The following is a 22,703-nucleotide window of genomic DNA, read 5'->3' on the forward strand; positions in this document are numbered from 1 at the left end:
GACTGAAATCCTACGAGACTTCAACTGTTTGCACAGTTCTTGGAAGTCTCCTCATTGAAGCAGACTATCTGATCAGGAAAAGCAACACTTTTGTAGACACTGACAAATTCTTCTAGGAAAAATATGAAATACTACTGTGTCTCTGGGTCTTTTAATTTCATTGAGTGTCAAAACATCACAAATGTGCACATTCTAGATTTCCTGTTTTGTCATCCCTTTTCATACATACGTACAGAGCCCAGAAGGATGGAGGATCAGGGGGCAACCTATCAGGGCTGCCCAAGATAAATTGCACTTGAAAGGAGGCCACACTGTCATTACTTTTCATAGGCCCCTTAGGGTATTGTTAAAGACCAGTATTTTGGTAGTGAAACCTAATGATCTTCAGAAAAGCAGGGTACGATGTAATGTTCCCTGGAATCCCCACCAAACATAAGGCCCGGGGTAGCTGTCTTGGTTGCCTGCCTCAGAGGACAAACCTCTCTATTAGATCCAACAGAAGTCAAAGGCTGGCACTTTGAGATTTAGTTTCTTCCATTTTTAATGGATATATGTTTGTGGAAGTAACATACTTAATGATTGCCTGCCTCTGTACTTACCACCTACAATATATCTTAAGGCAGGTAGGAATATTTTTTTGCCCATTTGGTGCTCAAGTTCCCATATCTGGTTCACAGAGTCTACCCTTTATGGAAAGCATTTCATAGCTCTTTTGAGTACAGGATTTTTTTTTTTTTTCACTACAATTTAACAAATGTTTGAGTACTACCATGTGCTAAGCACTATATATATAAAAATGACTTAAGTCAGGATTCCTGCCCTTGGTTCTTGTAGACTATAAGATTCTAACATTTTTTTATTTATGTATTTTATTAATTTTTTCTTTAGGTGTAGTTGACACATGATGTTATATGAGTTTCAGTTATACAACATAGTGATTCAACAACTTTATGTTATGCTATGGTCACCACAAGTGTAGCTACCATCTGTTACTGTAAAAATGCTATTAAAATACTATTGACTATACTCTCCATACCATACCTTTTAAAAAAAAAAATTATTTATTTATTCATGAGAGACCAGGGGAAGGAGGCAGAGACACAGGCAGAGGGAGAAGCAGGCTCCATGCAGGGAGCCCGATGTGGGACCCAATCCCAGGACCCCAGGATCCTGAGCCAAAGGCAGACGCACTTAACCACTGAGCCACCTAGGCGTCCCACCATACCGTACCTTTAATTCCTGTAACTTATTCATCCATTATTGGAAGCCTGAATCTCCCACTCCTGGTCACCCATTTTGCTCATCCCCCTCTCTCACACCCTCCCCGCTGGGTCTGGCAATCATCAGTTCTCTGTATTTATAAGTCTGAGTCTCCTTTTTGTTTATGCATTCTGATACCTTTAAATTAAAGTATGAACTAAGAGATTCAAATTGTACCCTGAGTCACATTATTTGACTTAATGATTTTGGTTTTGGTTTTGATAGCTTTGTAAAGATTTTTGCTTTTTGATAATAGTTTTATTGATATAATTCACATACCATATAGTTTACCCATATAAAGTGTACAATTCAAGGGCTTTTAGTATTTTTACAGTTGTGCAGCCTAAACAGCACCATAAACAATTTTAGAACATTTTTCTTGCTTCAGAAAGAAACAGTATGCCCTTTAGTTTTCTCTAATCCCCCCTCATCCTGTACCCCCAGCCTTAAGCAACCAGTAATCTATTTTCTGTCTCCATAGATTTGCCAGTTCGAGGTATTTCATTTATGTGCATTCTCTTGTGAGTGGCTTCTTTCACTTGGTACAACATTTTCAAGGTTCATCCACATTTAGCATGTACCAGTGTTTCATTTTTTTATTACCAAATACAATTCCATTGTATAAATATACTATATTTTGCTTACCCATTTATCAGTTGATGGACATTTGGGTTGTTACTACTTTTTGGCTACAGTGTATAATGCTGCCATGAACATTTGCAAACTACTTTTTGTGTGGACTTATGTTTTCACTTTTCTTAAGTATGTACCTAGAAGTGGAATTGCTAGATCAAATGCTCACTATATTTGCTATTTCAAGGAATTGTCAGATTATTTTCCAGAATGGCTTCTTTATTTTATGTCCCCATAAGCAATGTATGAGAGTTCCAGTTTCTCCACATCTTAATTAACATTTATTATCTGACCTTTTGTGGGTTTTTTTTTTGAGGTTCCTTTCCTGATTTTATTATTTTTTTTATTAGAGTTCAATTTGCCAACATATAGCATATCACCCAATGCTCATCCCATCAAGTGCCCCCTCAGTGTGCATACCCAGTCACCCCAATCCCCCGCCCACCTCCCTTTCCACCACTCCTTGTTCGTTTCCGAGAGTTAGGAGTCTCTCATGTTCTGTCATTCTCACTGATATTTTCACTCATTTTCTCTCCTTTCCCCTTTATCTGACCTTTTGAATATAGCCCTTTAAACTTTGGATTTTTTGGTAACACCCTTGCCAAGACTGTGTAAACATCTCTTCCCCTTTAACAACCTTAATGGTAATTTTGCTCAGTCTTTTTACGTTTTCTTGAAGAGACCAGCATGTGTATACTTTATATCCTACTTCATCTACATAGGCATGGAAACAAAATACACATCCAAAGAATCATTTGAACATTGCTCCTTGGTATCCATGTCAAATGGTCAAGAAACCTTGCACCCACAGCACAGGATCTTCTGGTATACTTAGCAGAGCTTCAGAAACGCTGCCTTTAAACAGGATTTTCTTTCTTAATGATTGCTAACCTCTACTCATCTAAGGTTTATTCTTTAGCTTCAGTCTGCAGTTTCTGGAACAAGCCTAGTCCCTTTGAACATGAAGGTAACATAAAAGTACAATTCCTTCACCTGTTATCAAAGTGTTAGAACTGCCAATTCTAGACACTGATTAGATTCACAGTGCTGATCCAGTGCTTATCCATGCCAAAAAATCAAATGTTTTTAAAAAACAAAGTGGAAAAAAATGAGTGAATGTGGGTATGTGTGTTTAGAATCTTTTTAAAACTGAAATAATGGCTTTTTTTACAGTATAGAGTTATGAAGAACCAGGACCCATAACCAGGACTGCCCAGATTGCCAGTCCAGTTCTTCCATTTATTAGTGACCTTTAGCAAGCTATTTAACCTCTCTTGTTTCGGTTTTTTGACCCATAGAATGAGGAGATGATACTATCTCACACTATTGTGAGAATTAAATGAGTTAATACATGTAAAGCATTTAGAATACTATCTGGCTCATATTGAGTGCTATTTTTGTTATAATAACTATTTCAGTGCTTAAAAATCCTACCTACTTTGCAAACCAAATGGAAAATTGATTCAGTCCACAGGTTTTGTTGTTTGCCTATAACTGTTTTTTGGTTTGTGAAATAAACAACTGGAAATCACCATTGTATATAGAATGTGGATTTTTTTTGAAATAGACAAAGGCTTGAATTCTGACACCATCATTGCCTAATTTTGAGCAAATTTGAACTGTGAGTCAACCACACTAGCCCCAACTCTAAATGAGCATGCCAATATGTGCTTGTCCAAAATTTAATTAAGATTAAATGAGGTAATATGTCTACTACCTGGAACAAGAAGTTCTTAATAATTATTAGTCCTTTTTATTGTGAAGTTGTTCTTAATTATGTGAATACATACTGAATTCACATGCAGTTATGTGAATTATGTGCTTACAAGTTAGAGTCTTTGTAATATTAATGGGAATATTAAATAAATTTCTCTCATATAAAATTGCAGACTCTCTTTTAAAATTGCAGTAGAGGATCCCTTCTCATTTATATCTGTGTTTCTAGAACCCCTATCCAAAGTCCTTGGGGCTATTTGTGTTTCAGAAATCAGGTTGAAGGGAATGGGGGAGTCACGAAGGTAATGTGCAATATTAACATCTCTAAGGGTATCTGGGCTAGTACCACCTAGTCAGGTGTGTTTTATAGTAGAACATATGAATAATCATAATAAATGGAACAAATAGAGGCTATGAATTGCCTTTTAAGATATTTCAGATCCTCCTATGTGAATAGTGGGAAAACTTGTTTGCAGAGTACAAGATTCTGGACTTACATTATACAGATAATGTGAACCTTTTATATTTTTGGAAATACCTACTTAACTGTGATCGCACTCTAACTCAGGAAGAGGTCTAGACCCTGAGCCAATAGAATGATTAAAGGTTTTCCTGTCTAGATCCTTTGTCTTGGGATCCCTGGGTGGCGTAGCGGTTTGGCGCCTGCCTTTGGCTCAGGGCGCGATCCTGGATACCCGGGATCGAATCCCACGTCGGGCTCCCGGCATGGAGCCTGCTTCTCCCTCTGCCTGTGTCTCTGCCTCTCTCTCTCTCTCTCTGTGACTATCATAAATTAAAAAAAAAAAAATTTAGATCCTTTGTCTTTCCTGTCGGTCTTTTGCAACAATACAAAGGTAGAAGTAATAGAAAATTGTTTTAGTATTTGTAGCCCTTGGCATCTTAGTTAATAACTACCAACCAGCCTAAGAATTTGGGGAAATTAAGGCTTTTATGGTTTCGGTAACACATCCATATTTACACAGCTATTAAGTGGCAGTTATGAATTTACACTTGGTGATGTGCTATAGATAAAAGGCCTTCTTATTTCTCACTGTTTCCTAGTATTCTTTAACTTCTTGATCCTTTTTGGTTTACATAAAAATTTTCATGTTCTCCTTTTAAGGTTGACATTTCAAAAAGCAAGTCCCTTCTGAATGTGAAATTGTATATAGCATAATACTGAAAATACTTTCTGAAATTACAGTCCCAAAGAGTCTAATACCCTCTTTTCCTCACCTTTCTCTTTGGGAATAATGGATTTCTATTAAGACTAAGAAGTCATTCTGCCTGGACTGTGTCCTATCGTAATGAACATGTGATTGTCACTTCTATCACAGCCACCTGCCTGTCCCCCCCCCCCTTCTCTCAGTTATCCACATCTTTTAAAGATCTTCAAAAGATTCAACCAACAAAGCCTACTTCATTGGTTCAGCAATGTATTAGTGTTATAATAAACCTTTTTGGATCCTTAGGTATTTCTGATGTTTGCATCTTATGCCCCTGCTTTTCCTGCCCTCCTTCGTCATGATTTCAGCTTTCCTCTTTGCTTTAGGCGAAGGCATGCGATCCACAGTAGTGACTCTACTTCATCTTCCTCTTCTGAAGATGAACAACACTTTGAGAGGCGAAGAAAAAGGAGCCGTAATAGAGCCATCAACAGGTAAGTGTCATAGTGATGCCTTTTAAAACTACAAACTTTTTTTTAAGTGATGAGAAGGCTGAATAATTTGGGAATAAATACAACTTGACCAAATTTCAGAATTACTAAGAGGTTAACATATAAACCAGAATGCCATCTTGTTTGAAATACCTGTATTTGAAACTAGCAATAGATTATTTTCTTACACAAACATTGTATAGCTCAAAATGGTGCTTGGTTAACGCTCATTTGAGGAAATAACTTTTTTTCAAATATATTTTTTCTATTTATAATAATTTAATAGTGCATTCTTATTGTAAAACTCCTTAGGAAAATTAAGGAGTTTTCTCATTTCATAGTTCTTTGTAGTGTAAGTTCATATATAATTTCATAGCAAGGATAATAATGCCCATTCTACAGATATGAGTGGGTGAGTGAAAAATGCAATGCCGCTATCCTAATAAAATATTTTTATAAAGTAGAAAAAATGTTCAATGAAACAATTAGAACATAAAAGTTGAAGAGGTATGTAACCCAACCATTCTTTGTATCCTAAGCTCTGTTCTTTGATAACATTAGAGCTTCCCTGATGTGGTAGTCACTTGTTAACACGTGGCTACTAAGCACTTGAAATGTAGCTAATCTGAATTGAGAAATGTTACAATTTTTTTCAAAAATATACTCTTGGATTACAAAGATTTAGTACAAGAATATAAATTATCTCAATTTTGTATATATGTTGTGTATTGAAACAGTAATGTTTTAGATAAGTAAAGTATATTATTAAAATTAGTTTTAAAATTTTGTTTGGTGTGTCTAATACAAAATTTTGACTTGCATTTCATTTCTTTTGGCAGCAATAAGTTGTTAGATCATCCACAACCTGTATTATTTAGGCTACTTGGATTTTTCTTTGCCTTCATTCCTAGAAATGTGCATCTAATCCTATGGACTTTATAGCATACAGTTACATTTCTATTAAGAATTATTTAAGAAATGCCTTTTAAAAAGCCCAATTGAAAAAATGTCCATCTCAGATTTCACAGTGTAAATTTCTTACGGAGTCTGGGGCTAGCAGGAGCTGGCCCTCGAGTGGTTCTGGAGTACTTTTACTCATGTTCAGCTGTAGCATCTTTCTTTGCTTAGGTGCTCTGATGTGTCTCAGCCTCCAGCATGAGCCGTTTGCATTCTCCATCTATAAAACAAGCAGGTTCTTCTAGGTGTATTCTGTGTAATTTACCATAACTGTTTTTTGAAAGTAGCTAAAAAAAAAAAAAAAAAAAAAAAGGGAATGATTCATTCTTGCTTGACAGGATTGATGTGAATCCAAATGCTTAGTGGACTGTGAATGTTTTGCTGAGAGGTATAGTAGCAGAGTTGTTGCAGGTCTGGAGACACACTGCTTTGGTTTGAGTCCTAGATATGCCACTTAATAGTTGTGTACTTTGGGCATTTTTTTTTAAGGTTTTATTTATTCATAGAGACACAGGGAGAGAGAGTCAGAGACACATTCAGGGGGAGAAGCAGGCACCATGCAGAGAGCCTGACGTGGGACTCGATCCAGGGTCTCCAGGATTACCTGGACTGCAGGCGGCGCTTAACCGCTGTGCCACTGGGGCTGCCCTACTTTGGGCATTTTATTTAACCTTCTTGCGCCTCAGTTTTCTTTTAAAATAAGGGAAATAATAATACTCCTTAAGACTATTGTGAAGACTTAACAAACTATTACATATAAAGCCACCTAAAGCAGCCTGGCAATAGTAAATACTCTGTATATGTGAAACGCAGTCATTATAAAGTATATTGATACTGGATTCCCAAACATGAATTACTTTACGGTGCTGTGGCATCTTGAACACTGGTCTTTCATTTGACTGTATATCTTTAATAATAAAACTTCAGAGATAAATATTTCCAACATTGAAGTTCTCAACCTAAAGAAGCAAATGAGGAAGTTGAAATACATAATTTCACAATTGCTGTGTTTGAAATTTAACTTTTTAATTTTTAAGAAAAATTTCCATATTCTAACATGGAATTTGGGGGAGAAAGGTGAACTGATGGGTGTTTTTAAAAATCTTTTCTAATTAGGTGCCTTCCACTAAATTTTCGGAAAGATGAATTAAAAGGAATTTATAAAGATAGAATGAAGATTGGAGCAAGTCTTGCAGATGTCGATCCAATGCAACTAGATTCTTCAGTGAGTACTATCTTGAAATGTGTATTTGAACATATATATGTTTGTTTTAGTTTAGTTTTATTTTTTTTTTATTTTTATTTTTTATTTATTATTTATGATGGTCACACACACAGAGAGAGAGAGAGAGAGAGAGGCAGAGACATAGGCAGTGGGAGAAGCAGGCTCCATGCACCGGGAGCCTGATGAGGGATTCGATCCTGGGTCTCCAGGATCGTACCCTGGGCCAAAGGCAGGCGCCAAATCGCTGCACCACCCAGGGATCCCGTAGTTTAGTTTTAAAGTTAAAATAACCAACTTCCTTTAATTCAGAAACTTTACAGACCTTTTTGTTTTCTTTTCAAATCTTCAGGCTACAGCTAAAATGCTGTTACTCAGTTGACTGTGTATGGGTTGAGTATAGTTTAGGGAGTGAGTGACATTTTAACTTTGACTTCAAATCTGAGAATGTCTGTTTCCCTTCCATTATCAGGTACGATTTGATAGCGTTGGTGGTCTGTCTAATCATATAGCAGCTCTAAAAGAGATGGTGGTGTTTCCATTACTTTATCCAGAAGTCTTTGAAAAATTTAAAATTCAACCTCCAAGGTAATTTAATTTTAGCCAAAATCTGGGCTGTGCTATTGTACAGAAAGATAACACTTCTTCGTTGACATTTTTCAGGTCTGTAGTAATTTGTTATGCTTTCCTGGGTACTTTGAATATTTTTAATTTCTTAATATTTAAGTTGAAAAATGGTTTCAGAATTGAGTCTACATGAAAAGAAAAATAATTTCCACAGCTTTTCATACATTTAGTGAAATTCTTCCCTGTACATATTCTTTACTTTTTTCTTTCACTTTTAAAAATTAGTTTCAAATTTATACCAAAGTAATATATGTAAATATTTTTTAAAGTCATATAGTACTACTATTAGTCTTAAAAAGGAAAAAATGGTAGTAGTCCCTTCTCTTCCTCTTCCCGCTTTCCAGAACCAACTACTTTCAACTCCTGTTTACCTATTTAAATACATATTTAAATAATACTCTATACTGTAATCTTTGGTCTTTCTGTTTTAGACAGAATCTATTGATTTCTAACATGAACATTCTCTTTTGCTTTCCTCACCCTCCAAATATATACATTTTTTTTCCCATGCTCATATGCTCCTGGCAGCTGCTTTACACACATAGAATAATGTTGAATCAATTTTTAGTGTGTGCTTTATGATCATATAAATATTTCTTACAGTTAAGACTACATTTTCCCTCTTTTACAACCCTGCTCTTTCCCCTCAGCTTTAGTACTGTTTGCCCGTGTGTGGGGTTTTTTGGTTGTTTTTTTGTAATTAGTTTTATATGTACTTTTCAGTTCATGCACAGAGTCTTTGGTAGAGATAAAACTCCTTAGTACAGTTAAATATATAAAATAATTTCTTGATTCTTCCTTATTTTTCTAGACTCATCTTAGAACTTTGTTTCCTTGCTCCCATCTAGACTATTCTATTCTTGAAGCGCAACTAAGCTTTGGGACTTCTCATCACAATCGATGGGATTTCCTTCATTTTTCAGTGCTGGATACCTGCTTCCTGGAATCAGCTAAGACCTTTTTTTAAGATTTTTTTTTTTTTTTTAAATTTTAAGTAATCTCCACACCCAACATGAGGCTTGAACCCACATCCTGAGATCAAGAGTCTTCCACTCACTCCACCAACTGAGCCAGCCAGGTGCTCCTAAGACCTTTTTTTACAGCTGTGTTTTGATGGACTACATTCAAGGAATATCCTGAGAAAGAAAAAGAGTGCATAAGAGGTTATTTTTACTTTCTTTTTGAGAGTGGTCATGTAACCACACTCTTATCGATGGGGCTTTTTTTCCCCTACCACTTTTCATTGTCCTATGCGTTTACATGTCCTTGATTTCTGGACAAGTTTTTTTTATTGCTTCTTCAGTAACTTCCACTCCCATATTTTCTCTTCCCTCAGTTCATGTCAGTTGAATGTTGGACTTTCTAGATTAATCTTTTTTTTTTTTTTCTTATTTTCACCTCTTTTAGGGGATTTCCTTAAGTGTCTAATGATCCCTGGCTCTCTGTTAATATTTAAGAGTGAAGCTTTTCTTAAGATTTATTTATTTGAGAAAGCACACACACAGGTGTGCACAGGGCCAGAGGGAGAGGATCTCCAGCAGACTCTGCGCTGAGTGCCCCGCCCCTCTGGGGCTTAATTTCGTGACCCTGAAATCATGACCTGAGTCAGAATCAGGAGTCAACCACTGAAGCAACTGAGCCACCTAATTTGTCCCACAAATTAGCTTTCTTATTGGGTGCTTTATTTAGCTTTCATATCACCACATTTTTTATCTTCTTCCTTTTTCTTCTAGTTTTTATACCTTACTCATTAACCCATTTTTAAACCCTAATCACTTTATTCCTTTGTCCTTATGCAACTTTTTTTCCTGAATCATCCTGTGCAGAAACATTGATTTAAGTAAACTTTTTTAAATTACTAAGCTTGGGACGCTTGGGTGGCTCAGTGGTTGAGTGTTTGCCTTTGACTCTGGGCATGATCCCGGAGTCCCTGGATCAAGTCCCCCATCGGGCTTCTCCCTCTGCCTATGTCTCTGCCTCTCTCTCTCTGTCTCTCATGAATAAATAAATCTTAAAAAAAAATAAAATTACTAAGCTTTTTCCTTTTTTATTATGAAAGTTATGTATACCATACGTCAATCACAGTTAAATATTGGTGAAGTTAAAGGTTTTTTTGCAAGGAAATTATATTAAATAATATTATAGTATATATTACTGCTTATAAGTAAGTATTGGAAGTACCTAGTTAAGATAATTTAGTAAATTAGTCTAGGTGGGTGGGGCCTGTCATGACCCAGCCTTTCCCTCAATTTTCCCTCTCTGCCCCCACTGTGATTTGCCACTGAGGTCGCAGAGCTGTCAAGAGGCGCCTGAATGGGCATTTCAAGGACCCAAGATTGTCTAAAGCAACAGGAAAATGGTGGAAAATTCACCGTCCCCATTGCCGCAAAGAGCAATTTATGGTTTTTTTCTTAAGCTCCCAATTTGGCTTTATATACTACATTTTTTGCGGGTTTTTTATTCCTGAATCTTGGCTAACCTGCTTAGGCTAAACCTATTGGCTTCAGAAATATAGGGCAGTTGCATTGCCTATCTCCTCCCACTACTGTAGTGATTATTAACTCTTATTCGAAATAAACATGATGAGTACCTCTGTCCACTCAACAACATTCATATAATCACAGATAGTTAGTTATAAGCTAAAAACCAACAGCAGAAGAAATACCAAGAAGAGGCCATCCCAGCATTAAACAGATGAAATTCCTATTAGTGAAGGAAATCAAATGTTCTTCCTTGCAGCCGAAGAACTTTATGCCAAAAATTGGTAGTATATAGACTAACACCTGGATTTATTATGTTTTTGATGTAATAATTTTGATCATATTTGTTTTTGTTTTTAAATATTTATTTAAGAGAGGGAGAGAAAGAGCAGGAGGGAGGGGCAGAAGGAGAATGAGTCTTAAGCGGACTCCACGTTGAGCATGGAACATATCTCATTGCTTCCTCTGTGTGAATCCTTAATTCCATCTTTAAGATACAGCCCCACAGATGACATTGTTAGCTCAATAGATACATTTTAAAAATCTGATCCTTCCTTAGCTTTTGAATTTTTCATTTATTATTCCTTTTTTTTTTTTTTTTTGTATTTTTTTATTGGAGTTCGATTTGCCAACATATAGCATAACACCCAGTGCTCATCCCGTCAGGTGCCCCCCTATTCCATTCATTTTTAACAGTTGCTTTGTTTTTTTTCTATCTGCATTTGATCATATCTATTTCTTATTTTTCTTTTATATTTTCTTTGAATAGAGTTCATCTAGTACATGTGAATTTTTCCCCACAATTCTCATTTTGTCATTTTTGTTTTTCTGAAATCTTCTTTAATGTTACTTTTTTTTTTTAATGTTACTTTTCAAGAGGAGCTGTATGATCTGAAATTGATTATTTCATGTTACTTTGGTAGCACTTAATCTTTGACATGTTCTATTTCTATACCCTTTTTACATTTCTAATAAGAATTATGAGTATAGCCTATTTTTTTTGGAATTCTATCTGAAGAGCAATGAATAACTTTGGAAATATGTTTAAAACTATAGATTACCCCATTACAGTGATGTCACCAAGACTGATTTCAGATTATTTACATTGTCCTAGTCCCTACCGTTCAAACACCACTTATTTCTCTAAGATCTCTTTTTTTATCTTACTTTCTTTTCTGTTTATTCCCAGCATGTTTTCTTGCAAAACTTTTGGTGTTGTATTCCTGGCCCTGAGACCAGAGTTGTAGATGAAATCTGCTATTCTTTCCCCTGATATGTTACAAAAGTAAACTATCAAGTCTTTAAGCCTGACTTCTAGGCAAGTAATATGATGAATATAATGAGTGAATAAAAGCAAATATGTTTCAAATAAAGGGTTTTATTTCAATATTAATTTTGTAGTATTGATATTAATTTTCAGGTTTTAAGTTGTGCTTTGTGGATTGAAACAATACAGTTGTCTTGTTTACTTTTTTATTCCTAAATTAACTACATTTCATGAAATTGATTTCTGATTTTTTAAATAGTCTACTTTCAATGTAGTACTATAATAATACTTATTCTTTTATAGAGGTTGTTTGTTTTATGGCCCACCTGGAACTGGAAAAACTCTGGTTGCTAGAGCACTTGCTAATGAGTGCAGTCAAGGGGATAAGAGAGTAGCATTCTTCATGAGGAAAGGTGCTGACTGTCTAAGTAAATGGGTAGGAGAGTCTGAAAGACAGCTACGATTACTATTTGATCAGGTATGATATTAAGATTTACCTACATAGATCTATAATCAATGTAGATGTAAGGATTAGATAAGTCTTGTATTTAATCACATTTCATAGAAATGAATTCAGAAGAATTAGACCAAATATCTACTTCTTATGGATTATTTTCCTTTGTATGTCATGATGATACTCACCTTCGATGAACAGTTTTATAGGAAAAAGACAAAGAAATCATTATATCTACGTTCTTAGGTCTCATATCTAGAGCATGACTGGTAGTCTCATACTTAGCAGCAGTGTGTTATGTCTCAGTATGTGGTTGAAGATTAGTTCTGCCCTAGTGTGGCTTTCAATTTCATATCTCAGATGGTATTGACAGCACATCGTGAGATAATGCATTCTGATATACCAAGGCATACTGCTGCAAATGCTTTAAAAATCTCTTTATAGTTTCTTTGAGTTTACTGAAATAGACTTTAAAAAAACAAAAACGAACTATAGCATCTTGCTAAACATTTTCCTATCCTTACCTGGAGGAAGGCTATGTCATTGTCTTCTGGTCTTTGTCTTGTTTCAACAGTTAGTCTTGAATAGGTAATTTTGTGCCCCAGTAACTATAGCTATATGAAAGCTAAGGTATCTGAAACCTAAGGTGTGTGATCAGTGGAGTATGTATTTTGAATATTTCCAATTGAGAATGCAAATAAAATTAAATTGTATATAATAGTTTAGATCCTTAAAATACAGTTCTTGGATTTACATTTAGATTTATAAATTATAAATAAAATTTTTATAATCAAGTTGAAATGAAAATGTATTAAAATGGTTCATAATAAGTCTATATATTTGAAGTTTTTCATGGTAACATGCAACCACTGGACCTGCTTTCTAGGCTTATCAGATGCGCCCATCCATTATTTTTTTTGATGAAATCGATGGTCTGGCTCCAGTACGATCAAGCAGGCAAGATCAGATTCACAGGTAAAACTTGCTTGATGGCACTTTCTGAGCTGTATTGATGCTGCATGAGGAATAGAATGTTAAGTAGTGAAAGGTACTTTACAAACCAACAGTTTCCCTTTTTTGGGTAGAATCCTAATACATAGTATGAAAAGAAAAAAATGGACCTGTTCTGCATGGCAAGATGTTAACAAGCACAGTATTAAACTCTTGGTTACAGGTTTAATTCATGATTACAAACTTAAAAGTCCACAGGCCAGTGAGGTGTAAGGCAAATGAAATGAGTGAGACAGGCCAATAGTAAGAGTGGGGCTACTGTTGGGAATGGGGCTGAGCATCTAATCCTGTGTGCAGCCAGTTGTTTTTAGCCCCAGCCTATTACTGAAGTGCAGAAGCTGACTCAGACTTGAAAAATGAACTTGCTCTCTTTCTTAAATGTTACATTCAAATTTTTGTGTTAGGTATCTTTTAAATGCTGCCAACTAATGCAGGTATTTTTAAGACACTGCCTTGGCTAAACAAAATATGTCTTAGTGTATGACTACTAGTTTGAGATTCAAAGACTAACCTAACTCTTTCAGTTTTAGGATGGGAAAACTGTATACCTCCTCTGTGAGCAGCTGACTGCCCAAGGGGAGGGGGGAGCCTGCTTCAACTTGAATCTAAATTACTTTTAATCCTAGTTCATCTTCAGATTTTCAGAACTTCTTTTTAGCTGGTCTCATGTGTTATCCATAATTGCTAATTAATTTGGAATACCCTAAAGCAAATGTTTGCATGCCTTCATATAGGCCAGTATTGTTTTATTTATTCCAAATAATATAAAAGGGAACAAGACATAAAATGTAATAGATAGGTCTTTATTTCTCTAATACCTAACAATATTTACTGTAGTCTGATGGCCCTCTTTGACTTGATGCTACACAATTTCATTTGTTGCCCTCAGTAAATTAAAATGTTAAATACTGTAGTAAAAATAGCTGAGTCTAAAATATCCTACCAGTAATCACATAGACTTTTTATACACGACACATGTCATCATCAGCCATACTATATTCATTATGTTAAACTAACTGAGTGCTTACTGTGTTTTGGAATAGTTCTAAAAGGAATTGGAGAGAGATGCCTGGGTGGCTCAGTGGTTGAGCGTCTGCCTTTGGCTCAGATCATGATCCCAGAGTCCTGGAATCAAGTCCCACACTGGGCTCCCCAAAGGGAGCTGCTTCTTCCTCTGCCTATGTCTCTGCCTCTCTCTGTGTCTTTCATGAATAAATAAATAAAATCTTTTTTTAAAAGGGGGGGGGAATTGGAGAAATTTTAGCAACAAAATTTATAGCACAGTTTAGAGAGTACATGCCATCTCTAATACATACATGTATTTTTTAATTAAAGGATAAGTGGCATACACTGTTAATAGTTTAAGATGTTAAAACATAGTGATTCAGCAGTTCTATACACTAAGCTATGCTCTCATACCAGGATAAGTATAGTTACCATCTGTCACCATACAACATTATTACAATATTGATTACATTCCCTAAGCTGTACTTTTTCATCCACATGATTTATTTTATAATTGTAAGTTTGTACCTCTTAATTCCCTTTGCCCATTTTCTCATCACCCCAAAAACCTTCCCTCTGTCAATTAACCAGTTTGTTCTATATTTATGGTTCTGTTTCTATGTTTTTTGTTTTTGTTTTTAGATTCCACATGTAACTGAAATCATATGGTATTTTCTTTTTCTGACTTATTTCACTTAGTATGACATCTTCTAGGTCAATCTGTGTTGTTGCAAATGGCAAGATCCCATTCTTCTTAATGGCTGAGTAATATTCCATCGTATACATGTATAGCACATCTTCTTTACCCATCCATCATCAATCAATGGCAGTTAGGTTGCCTCTGTATCTTGCCTATTGTAAATAATGCTATAATAAACATAGAGGGATATTTATATATACACATATATATATTTTTTTGAATTAGTGTTTTTGTTTTTGAGGAGTAAATAGTGGAATTACTGGATTGTAGTATGGGTTGGGATTTTGGGATTGTTGGGGGGCACTGATATTTTTATTTTTAACTTTTTGAAGAACCTCCATACTGTTTTCCATAGTTGCTATACCAGTTTACGTTCGCAGTAACAAGGTACAAGGGTTTTCTTTTCTCCACATCCTTGCCAATGCTAATTTTTTCTTTTTGATATTAGCCATTCTGACAGGTATAAGATGATTTTTTTTTTATTTTAAGATTTTATTTATTTGAGAGGGGCAGAGGGAAAGGGAGAAACAGACTCCCCATTGAATGGGAAGTCCATATAAAATGGTATCTGATTGTGGTTTTGATTTGCATTTCTCTGATGATTAGTGATATTGACCATCTTTTCATGTGTCGGCTGTCTGTACGTCTTTGGGAAAACGTCTATTCTTCAAAGAATGTACTCTGCCCCATTTTTAAGTCTTTTTTTTTTTTTTAATTTTTTTGTTAACTTTTATTTATGATAGTCACAGAGAGAGAGAGAGAGGCAGAGACATAGGCAGAGGGAGAAGCAGGCTCCATGCACTGGGAGCCCGACATGGGATTCGATCCCGGGTCTCCAGGATCGCGCCCTGGGCCAAAGGCAGGCGCTAAACCGCTGCGCCACCCAGGGATCCCTCTGCCCCATTTTTAAATCAGATTTTTTTGGGGGGTTGGTGTTGAGTTATAGAAGTTCTTTATATTTTTTAGATATTAACGCCTTATCAGATATATCATTTGTAAATATTTTCTCCTATTCAATAGGCTGCCTTTTTGTTTTGTTGATGGTTTCCTTTGATTTGCAAAACCTTTTTATTTTGCTGTAGTCCCAATAGTTTAATTTTGCTTTGGTTTCCTTTGGCTGAGGGAGATATACCTAGAAAAATGTTGTCAAGGCTGATGTCCAAGAGATTACTCCCTATGTTTTCTTTAAGGAGTTTTATGGTTTCTGGTCTCATATTTAGGTCTTTAATCCATTTTGAATGGATTTTGTGAATGGTGTAAGAAAGTGGTCCAGTTTCAAAGATTACCAAAGCAGTCCGAGAAAGAGGAAAGTTGGAGGTATCACAGTCCCAGATTTCAAGACATGCTACAAAGCTATGGTGATCAGAATGGTATGGCACTGGCACAAAAATACATGATCATAACAGGATAGAGAGACCAGAAATAAACCCACACTTACAGAGTCAATTAATCTGTGACAAAGGAGGCAAGAGTATGCAATGGGGACATGGTGTATAAGAAGTAGAATGATAGTCTTTTTAGTAAATGGCTTTGGGAAAAAGAAGTGGCTACATTCAAATATATATATATGAGAAAATGTGCAAATTTTGTTTTGAGGTTTTGTTTTGTTTTGTTTTGTTTTGTTGGGGACGTTTAACCAAAGATTCAAACAATCTGAGCATAAACATTTTTGTTAAATATTTTTATCTCCCTCTGCCTATGTCTCTGCCTCTCTCTCTGTCTCTCATAGAATAAATAAAAATCTTTTTTTTTAAAAAAAAAAAAGTATTTTGGGGGCAGCCCAGGTGGCTCAGCGGTTTAGCCCTGCCTTCAGCCCAGGGCGTGATCCTGGAGACCTGGGATCGGGTCCCATGTCAGGCTCCCTGCATAGAGCCTGCTTCTCCCACCCCTGCCTGTGTCTGCCTCTCTCTCTCTCTTTATCTGTGTCTCTCATGAATAAATAAATAAAATTTAAAAAAATAAAAATGAAAAAAGTATTTTTAAAAGTTACATGACTTTTTTGTTAGTAATAAGGTAATGCAAAGAAGTAAGTTTGCCTTAGAAAATATGATTTTTTAGCCTATGATTTTTTTAGCCTTTACTTTGAATTGAAAATATTAGTATGAACTCACAATGAATATTTTTAAGAAAAAAATGGTTCCTAGCTCTAGACACTTAAAAAGGCCTAGAAGCTATTACAGTCCAATAGCAGTTCGTACCCCTAGCACCCTAAATGTAGTCTCTACATACTAGGACACTTAGGAGAGATGGTGGATAATAGAAATGAGTCTGGAAATAAGCACGACAAGCAGGCCTGGACTATCATGGAATTCCTGGAAGCAAGGAAACAAAAACTACTGGGGTCACATCAGAATGAAATAGTCAATTTTGAAGGTATTTCCACTGCCAGGACAGGATAATTTTTGAGCATCAAAAATAATGCTACAAGATACTACAAAATAGTATAAGATATTTACAAAATACAAGATAAGTACAAAATACTACAAGAGTAAAATGCATTAAATACATAAAGATTGTTAGTTTTTAATCTCTTTTTTTTAATATTTTTTTTAATTTTTATTTATTTATGATAGTCACACAGAGAGAGAGAGAGAGGCAGAGACACAGGCAGAGGGAGAAGCAGGCTCCATGCACTGGGAGCCCGACGTGGGATTCGATCCTGGGTCTCCAGGATCGCGCCCTGGGCCAAAGGCAGGCGCCAAACCACTGCGCCACCCAGGGATCCCTTTAATCTCTTTTTTAAAAAATAAAAACCTAATTGGTCATCCAAAGGATGCTGAATAAAATAGTCACTCATTACTCTGAAAATTGATAAAATGAATCACGCATTTCTTTTTCCTGTCCTGTAACTATGATTCAGGTCATGATTCAGAGTAATAATTGATGGAGTAACATTGTTCTTCATAGGAAAGTCATCGTTTTTATAAATGGAAAGGAAATTACTGAAATAGAAAATCACCATTTCACAACCCCTGATGAAATAGTGGATCTAGATCTGTGGTTTTCAACTGGGAGTGGATTTTCCCCGCTGCTCCATGGGACAAATGTCTAGAGACATTTTTGATTGTCACAAAGTGGAGGATGTGGGTGGTACAATATTGGTATCTACTGGATGAGGACCACAGTTGCTATTAAACATCCTGCAGTACAGAGGACAGCTCTGCTCTGTACACTAGAGCTCTGCTCTGTACAACATTTGGATGAGTTATCTCATCCAAATGTTAATTGTGCCAAGATTAAGAAACCTTGATCTAAAGATTAATTACCAGCAGCTGCAAAAACAATGAGGTAAAAAGGTTGATAGTGAAGTTTATGAGAAATGTAGTAAGCTCATAAGACCTCACCTAAACATGAGTATACAGTAGCAAGTACATGGTTTACTACTCTGATAGAAGCTATCACAAGTAGTTCAGCTTGCATCTGTTAACCTTCTAGATCTAACAGCCAGTTCATAGGAAATATGAAAGATAGAGGACAGGTTAAATGACCCTATGAGGAAGCGAGCAGTCCAATCCAGAATTTGGGGAGGAAATTTTACAAGGCAAATGACTCAGTTTCTTTAACAAATAAATGGCATGGGACGCCTGGATGGCTCAGCAGTTGAGTGTCTGCCTGTGGCTCAGGTCATGATACCAGACTGGGTATCATGAGATTGGGTCCCTCGTCGGGCTCCTAGCAGGGAGCCTACTTCTCCCTTTGCCTATGTCTCTGCCTCTCCCTCTCTGGGTCTCTCATGAGTAAATAATTAAAATCTTTAAAAAAAACAAAAATAAATGACATGAAGGAATAAAAAGAAAGGAAGGTTCGATGGGAAATGTTTAGGATTTGAGGGACATTTGACCAAGTGCAGTGTGTGGATCTTTGCTTAAAAAAGTCAAACATAAGATATTTTGAAACAATCAGGAAAATTAAATATTAAGAGATATTAAAGGATTACTACTGTCAGTTCCATTGGTGTCCTAGTACTGTGGGAGTTGTGCAAAGTCCTTATCAGAAATAAATACATGAAGTAGTTAGTATGAAATGTGTATGGATTAAATGATCTGTGTGTAGTTTCTTGGGTTTTCTTTCTTAGAAAACTATTGGGTTAAAAAAAAAAAAAAAAAGAAAACTATTGGGTTAAGTCAGAAAAAAGGACACTGATAATTGTTGAAAGTGGGTGATGAAGGGGTGCCTGACTGGCTCAGAGGAGCACATGACTTGATTTTCGGGGTCATGAGTTTGAGCCCCACATTGAGTGTAGAGATAAAAAAAATGGGGTGATAGAGATGTGGAGGTTGTTTTACTATTCTCTATCCATAATTAAAATGTAATTAAAGTTCTGTTTTTTTTTAATACGTTATGTATATTCTATTTGGGGGGCTCTTTGATAATGTATACACAATGGAACATTTTTTAGATATAGTTTGCCTAGTTTTTTTTTTATATTTTATCCTTTTGGGATAAACTCTCAAGTTCCTATGTGAAGTTATGCTTAATGAAATGTCTTCTAGGATCCATTTGTGGCATTCTAAAGACCATTTATGTTTTTTATTGATTTTAACCTCTATGCCACTTAGTATGTTATTTTACAGTTTTTAAATCTATTAGAAGTAATGGCATGCTCTGAGAAAATTTGTTCACATATTTATTAAATCTTAGCAAAAGTAGAAATAATACACTCAGTATTATATGTTTAATCTCTCTTATTTTTACATTTAGTTCCATTGTCTCCACCTTGCTAGCTCTTATGGATGGACTGGACAGCAGAGGAGAAATTGTGGTCATTGGTGCTACCAACAGACTGGATTCTATCGATCCTGCTTTACGAAGACCTGGTCGCTTTGACAGAGAATTCCTTTTCAGCCTACCTGACAAAGATGTAGGAATTTAACATTCAAATTTTGACAGAATATGTTGCCCATATCATGAACAAATCTTGGCACAGTGAAAATTTGAAGACTGAATTTTGTATGTTCTAAAGCAAAAGTCATATGTGATTAACATCAAAACATGTATGCATGTATTTTTAGGGAGGCATTGTTTTATTTAAAGAAGTTGAATTTTTTTTATCCTTTTTTTTTTTTTCTTTTTAAGTAAAATAATGCTTTCCCTAAAAATACTCTTTAAATTTTCTCAATTTGAGGAGTACCTGGGTAGCTCAGTCAGTTAAGCATCCAACTCTTGATTTCAGCTCAGGTCATGATCGCAGGGTCATGAGATTGAGCTCTGTGTTCAGCAGGGAGTCCACTTCTCTCCCTCTGCCCTCTCCCCACTCGTGCTTTCGCTCTGGAATGAATAAATTTTAAGAAAGTTTTGGGAGCCATAGAGGAGGAGGAGAAACTGAATGAGGAAAATCAGAGATGAAAAAAATAACCATGAGAGACTCTTAACTCTGGGACACAAACTGAGGGTTGCTAAAGGGGAGGTGAGTGGGGGATGAGTGGGTGACAAGCATTAAGGAGGGCACATGATATGATGAGCACTGAATGTTATATGAAACTGATGAATTATTGAAAATACATCTGAGGGATCCCTGGGTGGCGCAGCGGTTTAGCGCCTGCCTTTGGCCCAGGGCGCGATCCTGGAGACCCGGGATCGAATCCCACGTCGGGCTCCCGGTGCATGAAGCCTGCTTCTTCCTCTGCCTATATCTCTGCCTCTCTCTCTCTCTCTCTCTCTCTCTATCATAAATAAATAAAATTTAAAAAAATAAAAAATAAAATACATCTGAAACTAATGTACTGTATGTTGGCAAATTGAATTTAAATTTTAAAAAACCTACAATTTTTAATATGTACCAGAATGAACACTAGTATCATTATTTAATTTCTCTCATACACATTTATGGTGACTAAAACTTGAGCACTATAAACATAAGTCTTTTATTTATTTATTTATTAATGAGAGATACAGAGAGAGAGACAGGCAGAGTGAGAAGCAGGCTCTATGCAGGGAGCTCGACGTGGGACTCGATCCCGGGTCTCCAGGATCACACCTTAGGCTGAAGGCAGCGCTAAACCGCTGAGCCACCAGGACTGCCCCAACATAAATCTTTAACATAAACTCCTTAAATGCTTTTACAAATACGTCTTTTCATTTTCAGTGTTTCATATTTTTATTTTAATAGGAATTGATTTCTTTATGATTTTAGATAAAATTATTTTAAATTGAAATTATTAAAATCTGAATAGCACCTTGTTATTAAAAAAAATTTAATTGTTCTCATTTATAGGCTCGAAAAGAAATTCTTAAGATTCACACGAGGGATTGGAATCCTAAACCACTGGACATATTTCTAGAAGAACTAGCAGAAAACTGTGTTGGTAAACATTGCTTTAGACATTAAAAGATAAAATGCGTGCATTTCAGAGATAAAACAAGTTGTAGCTTTGCAAATTATGTTAAAAAAAATACAGGTTATATTTGTTTCTAATATCTTATTTGTGGCATGTTTTCTTTTTCCAAAATCGGGGATGTTAAATAGAGATATTTGATGAACTAGCTGTTGGAAAATTTGAAAGCAAAGTTAGAAAATAATATGCAGTTTACATTCTCCTAGTCATTGTGTTAAGCATTCTATATATACTATTTCAGGAAATTCTCTTATCAGTCATGTGAGGTAGGTAGCATTCCCCCTATTTTACAGAGGTGGAAATAGCTGAGAGGGCATAAATGATTCTCCAAAGATTATACACGTAGTAAATGATAAATTGGAATATTGGAATTAAAACCTCATCTGTCTGATTTTAAAACCCTTGTTCTTGACTGCTATGTTGTACTTAAGTGTTTGTATATGTCACTTGTAAAAGTTGGTAGATTTGTTGATGGTTATTACTAGCATTATAAGTTCACTGGGTGATTGAGAGATTTTAGTTAGCCTTATTACTTCTAAATATTTTCCTACTGTATTGCTGGGTTGAGTTTTAATTTTCTTTTAACCATGATCATGCTAATAGGATAAAGATACTCATTTTAAAAATTTTTTGGTTGCCTTGGATAGGATACTGTGGTGCAGATATTAAGTCAATATGCTCTGAGGCTGCTTTATGTGCTCTGCGTCGACGCTACCCACAAATCTATACTACAAGTGAGAAACTACAGTTGGATCTCTCTTCAATTAACATCTCAGCTAAGGATTTTGAGGTAGCTATGCAAAAGATGATACCAGCTGCCCAGAGAGCTGTGACATCACCTGGGCAGGCATTGTCTACTGTTGTGAAACCACTCCTGCAAAGCACTGTTCACAAGATCTTAGAAGCCCTGCAGAGAGTATTCCCACATGCAGAAATCAGAACAAATAAAGCATTAGACTCAGGTATGAAATTTGATTGGCCATTTAAGGTTAGTTTTCATAATAAGTAAAGCTAAATGTTTTATAAATCCCAGAAACGTTTCTTTAGAAAAGATCCTTTTCAGGACATCTGGGTGGTCATCATTTGAGCATGTGACTCTTGGTTGCAGCTTGGTCATGATCTTGCAGTCATGAGATCAAGCCCTGTGTCAGGCTCTATACACTCAGCCTGGAGTCTGCTCAAGTTTCTCTTTTCCTCTTCCTCTGCCCATACCCCTTACTTGTCTACATACATGCTCTTTCTTTTTCAAAATAAATAAGTAAATCTGTTAAAAAAGAATAATAAGCCTCTTGGAAGCAATTTAGTCATACTTTGCCTGAATATTTGAAGGAAATTCACTTCACAGATTGCCCTCAATTAAAATTAATTTAAGTTTGAAA

At 35.8% G+C, this 22,703-nt stretch overlaps 1 protein-coding gene and 1 pseudogene across 2 annotated transcripts in view; both read left to right on the forward strand.

Annotated features, from left to right (window-relative positions):
* Window positions 1-22,703, forward strand: part of ATAD2 (ATPase family AAA domain containing 2) — a 62,119-nt gene that overhangs the window by 18,806 nt on the left and 20,610 nt on the right. For both annotated transcript variants that reach the window (XM_041769717.1, XM_041769715.1), the window contains exons 9-16: window positions 5,162-5,269; window positions 7,340-7,448; window positions 7,918-8,033; window positions 12,123-12,297; window positions 13,160-13,248; window positions 19,691-19,850; window positions 21,204-21,294; window positions 21,972-22,286. In XM_041769717.1, the coding sequence (XP_041625651.1) occupies window positions 5,162-5,269; window positions 7,340-7,448; window positions 7,918-8,033; window positions 12,123-12,297; window positions 13,160-13,248; window positions 19,691-19,850; window positions 21,204-21,294; window positions 21,972-22,286 (1,163 nt within the window). The remainder of the gene's footprint in view (window positions 1-5,161; window positions 5,270-7,339; window positions 7,449-7,917; window positions 8,034-12,122; window positions 12,298-13,159; window positions 13,249-19,690; window positions 19,851-21,203; window positions 21,295-21,971; window positions 22,287-22,703) is intronic.
* On the forward strand, window positions 10,429-10,840 carry LOC121498765 (annotated as a pseudogene).

This window comes from Vulpes lagopus, chromosome 9, assembly GCF_018345385.1.
Source record: "Vulpes lagopus strain Blue_001 chromosome 9, ASM1834538v1, whole genome shotgun sequence".
NCBI lineage: Eukaryota > Metazoa > Chordata > Mammalia > Carnivora > Canidae > Vulpes > Vulpes lagopus.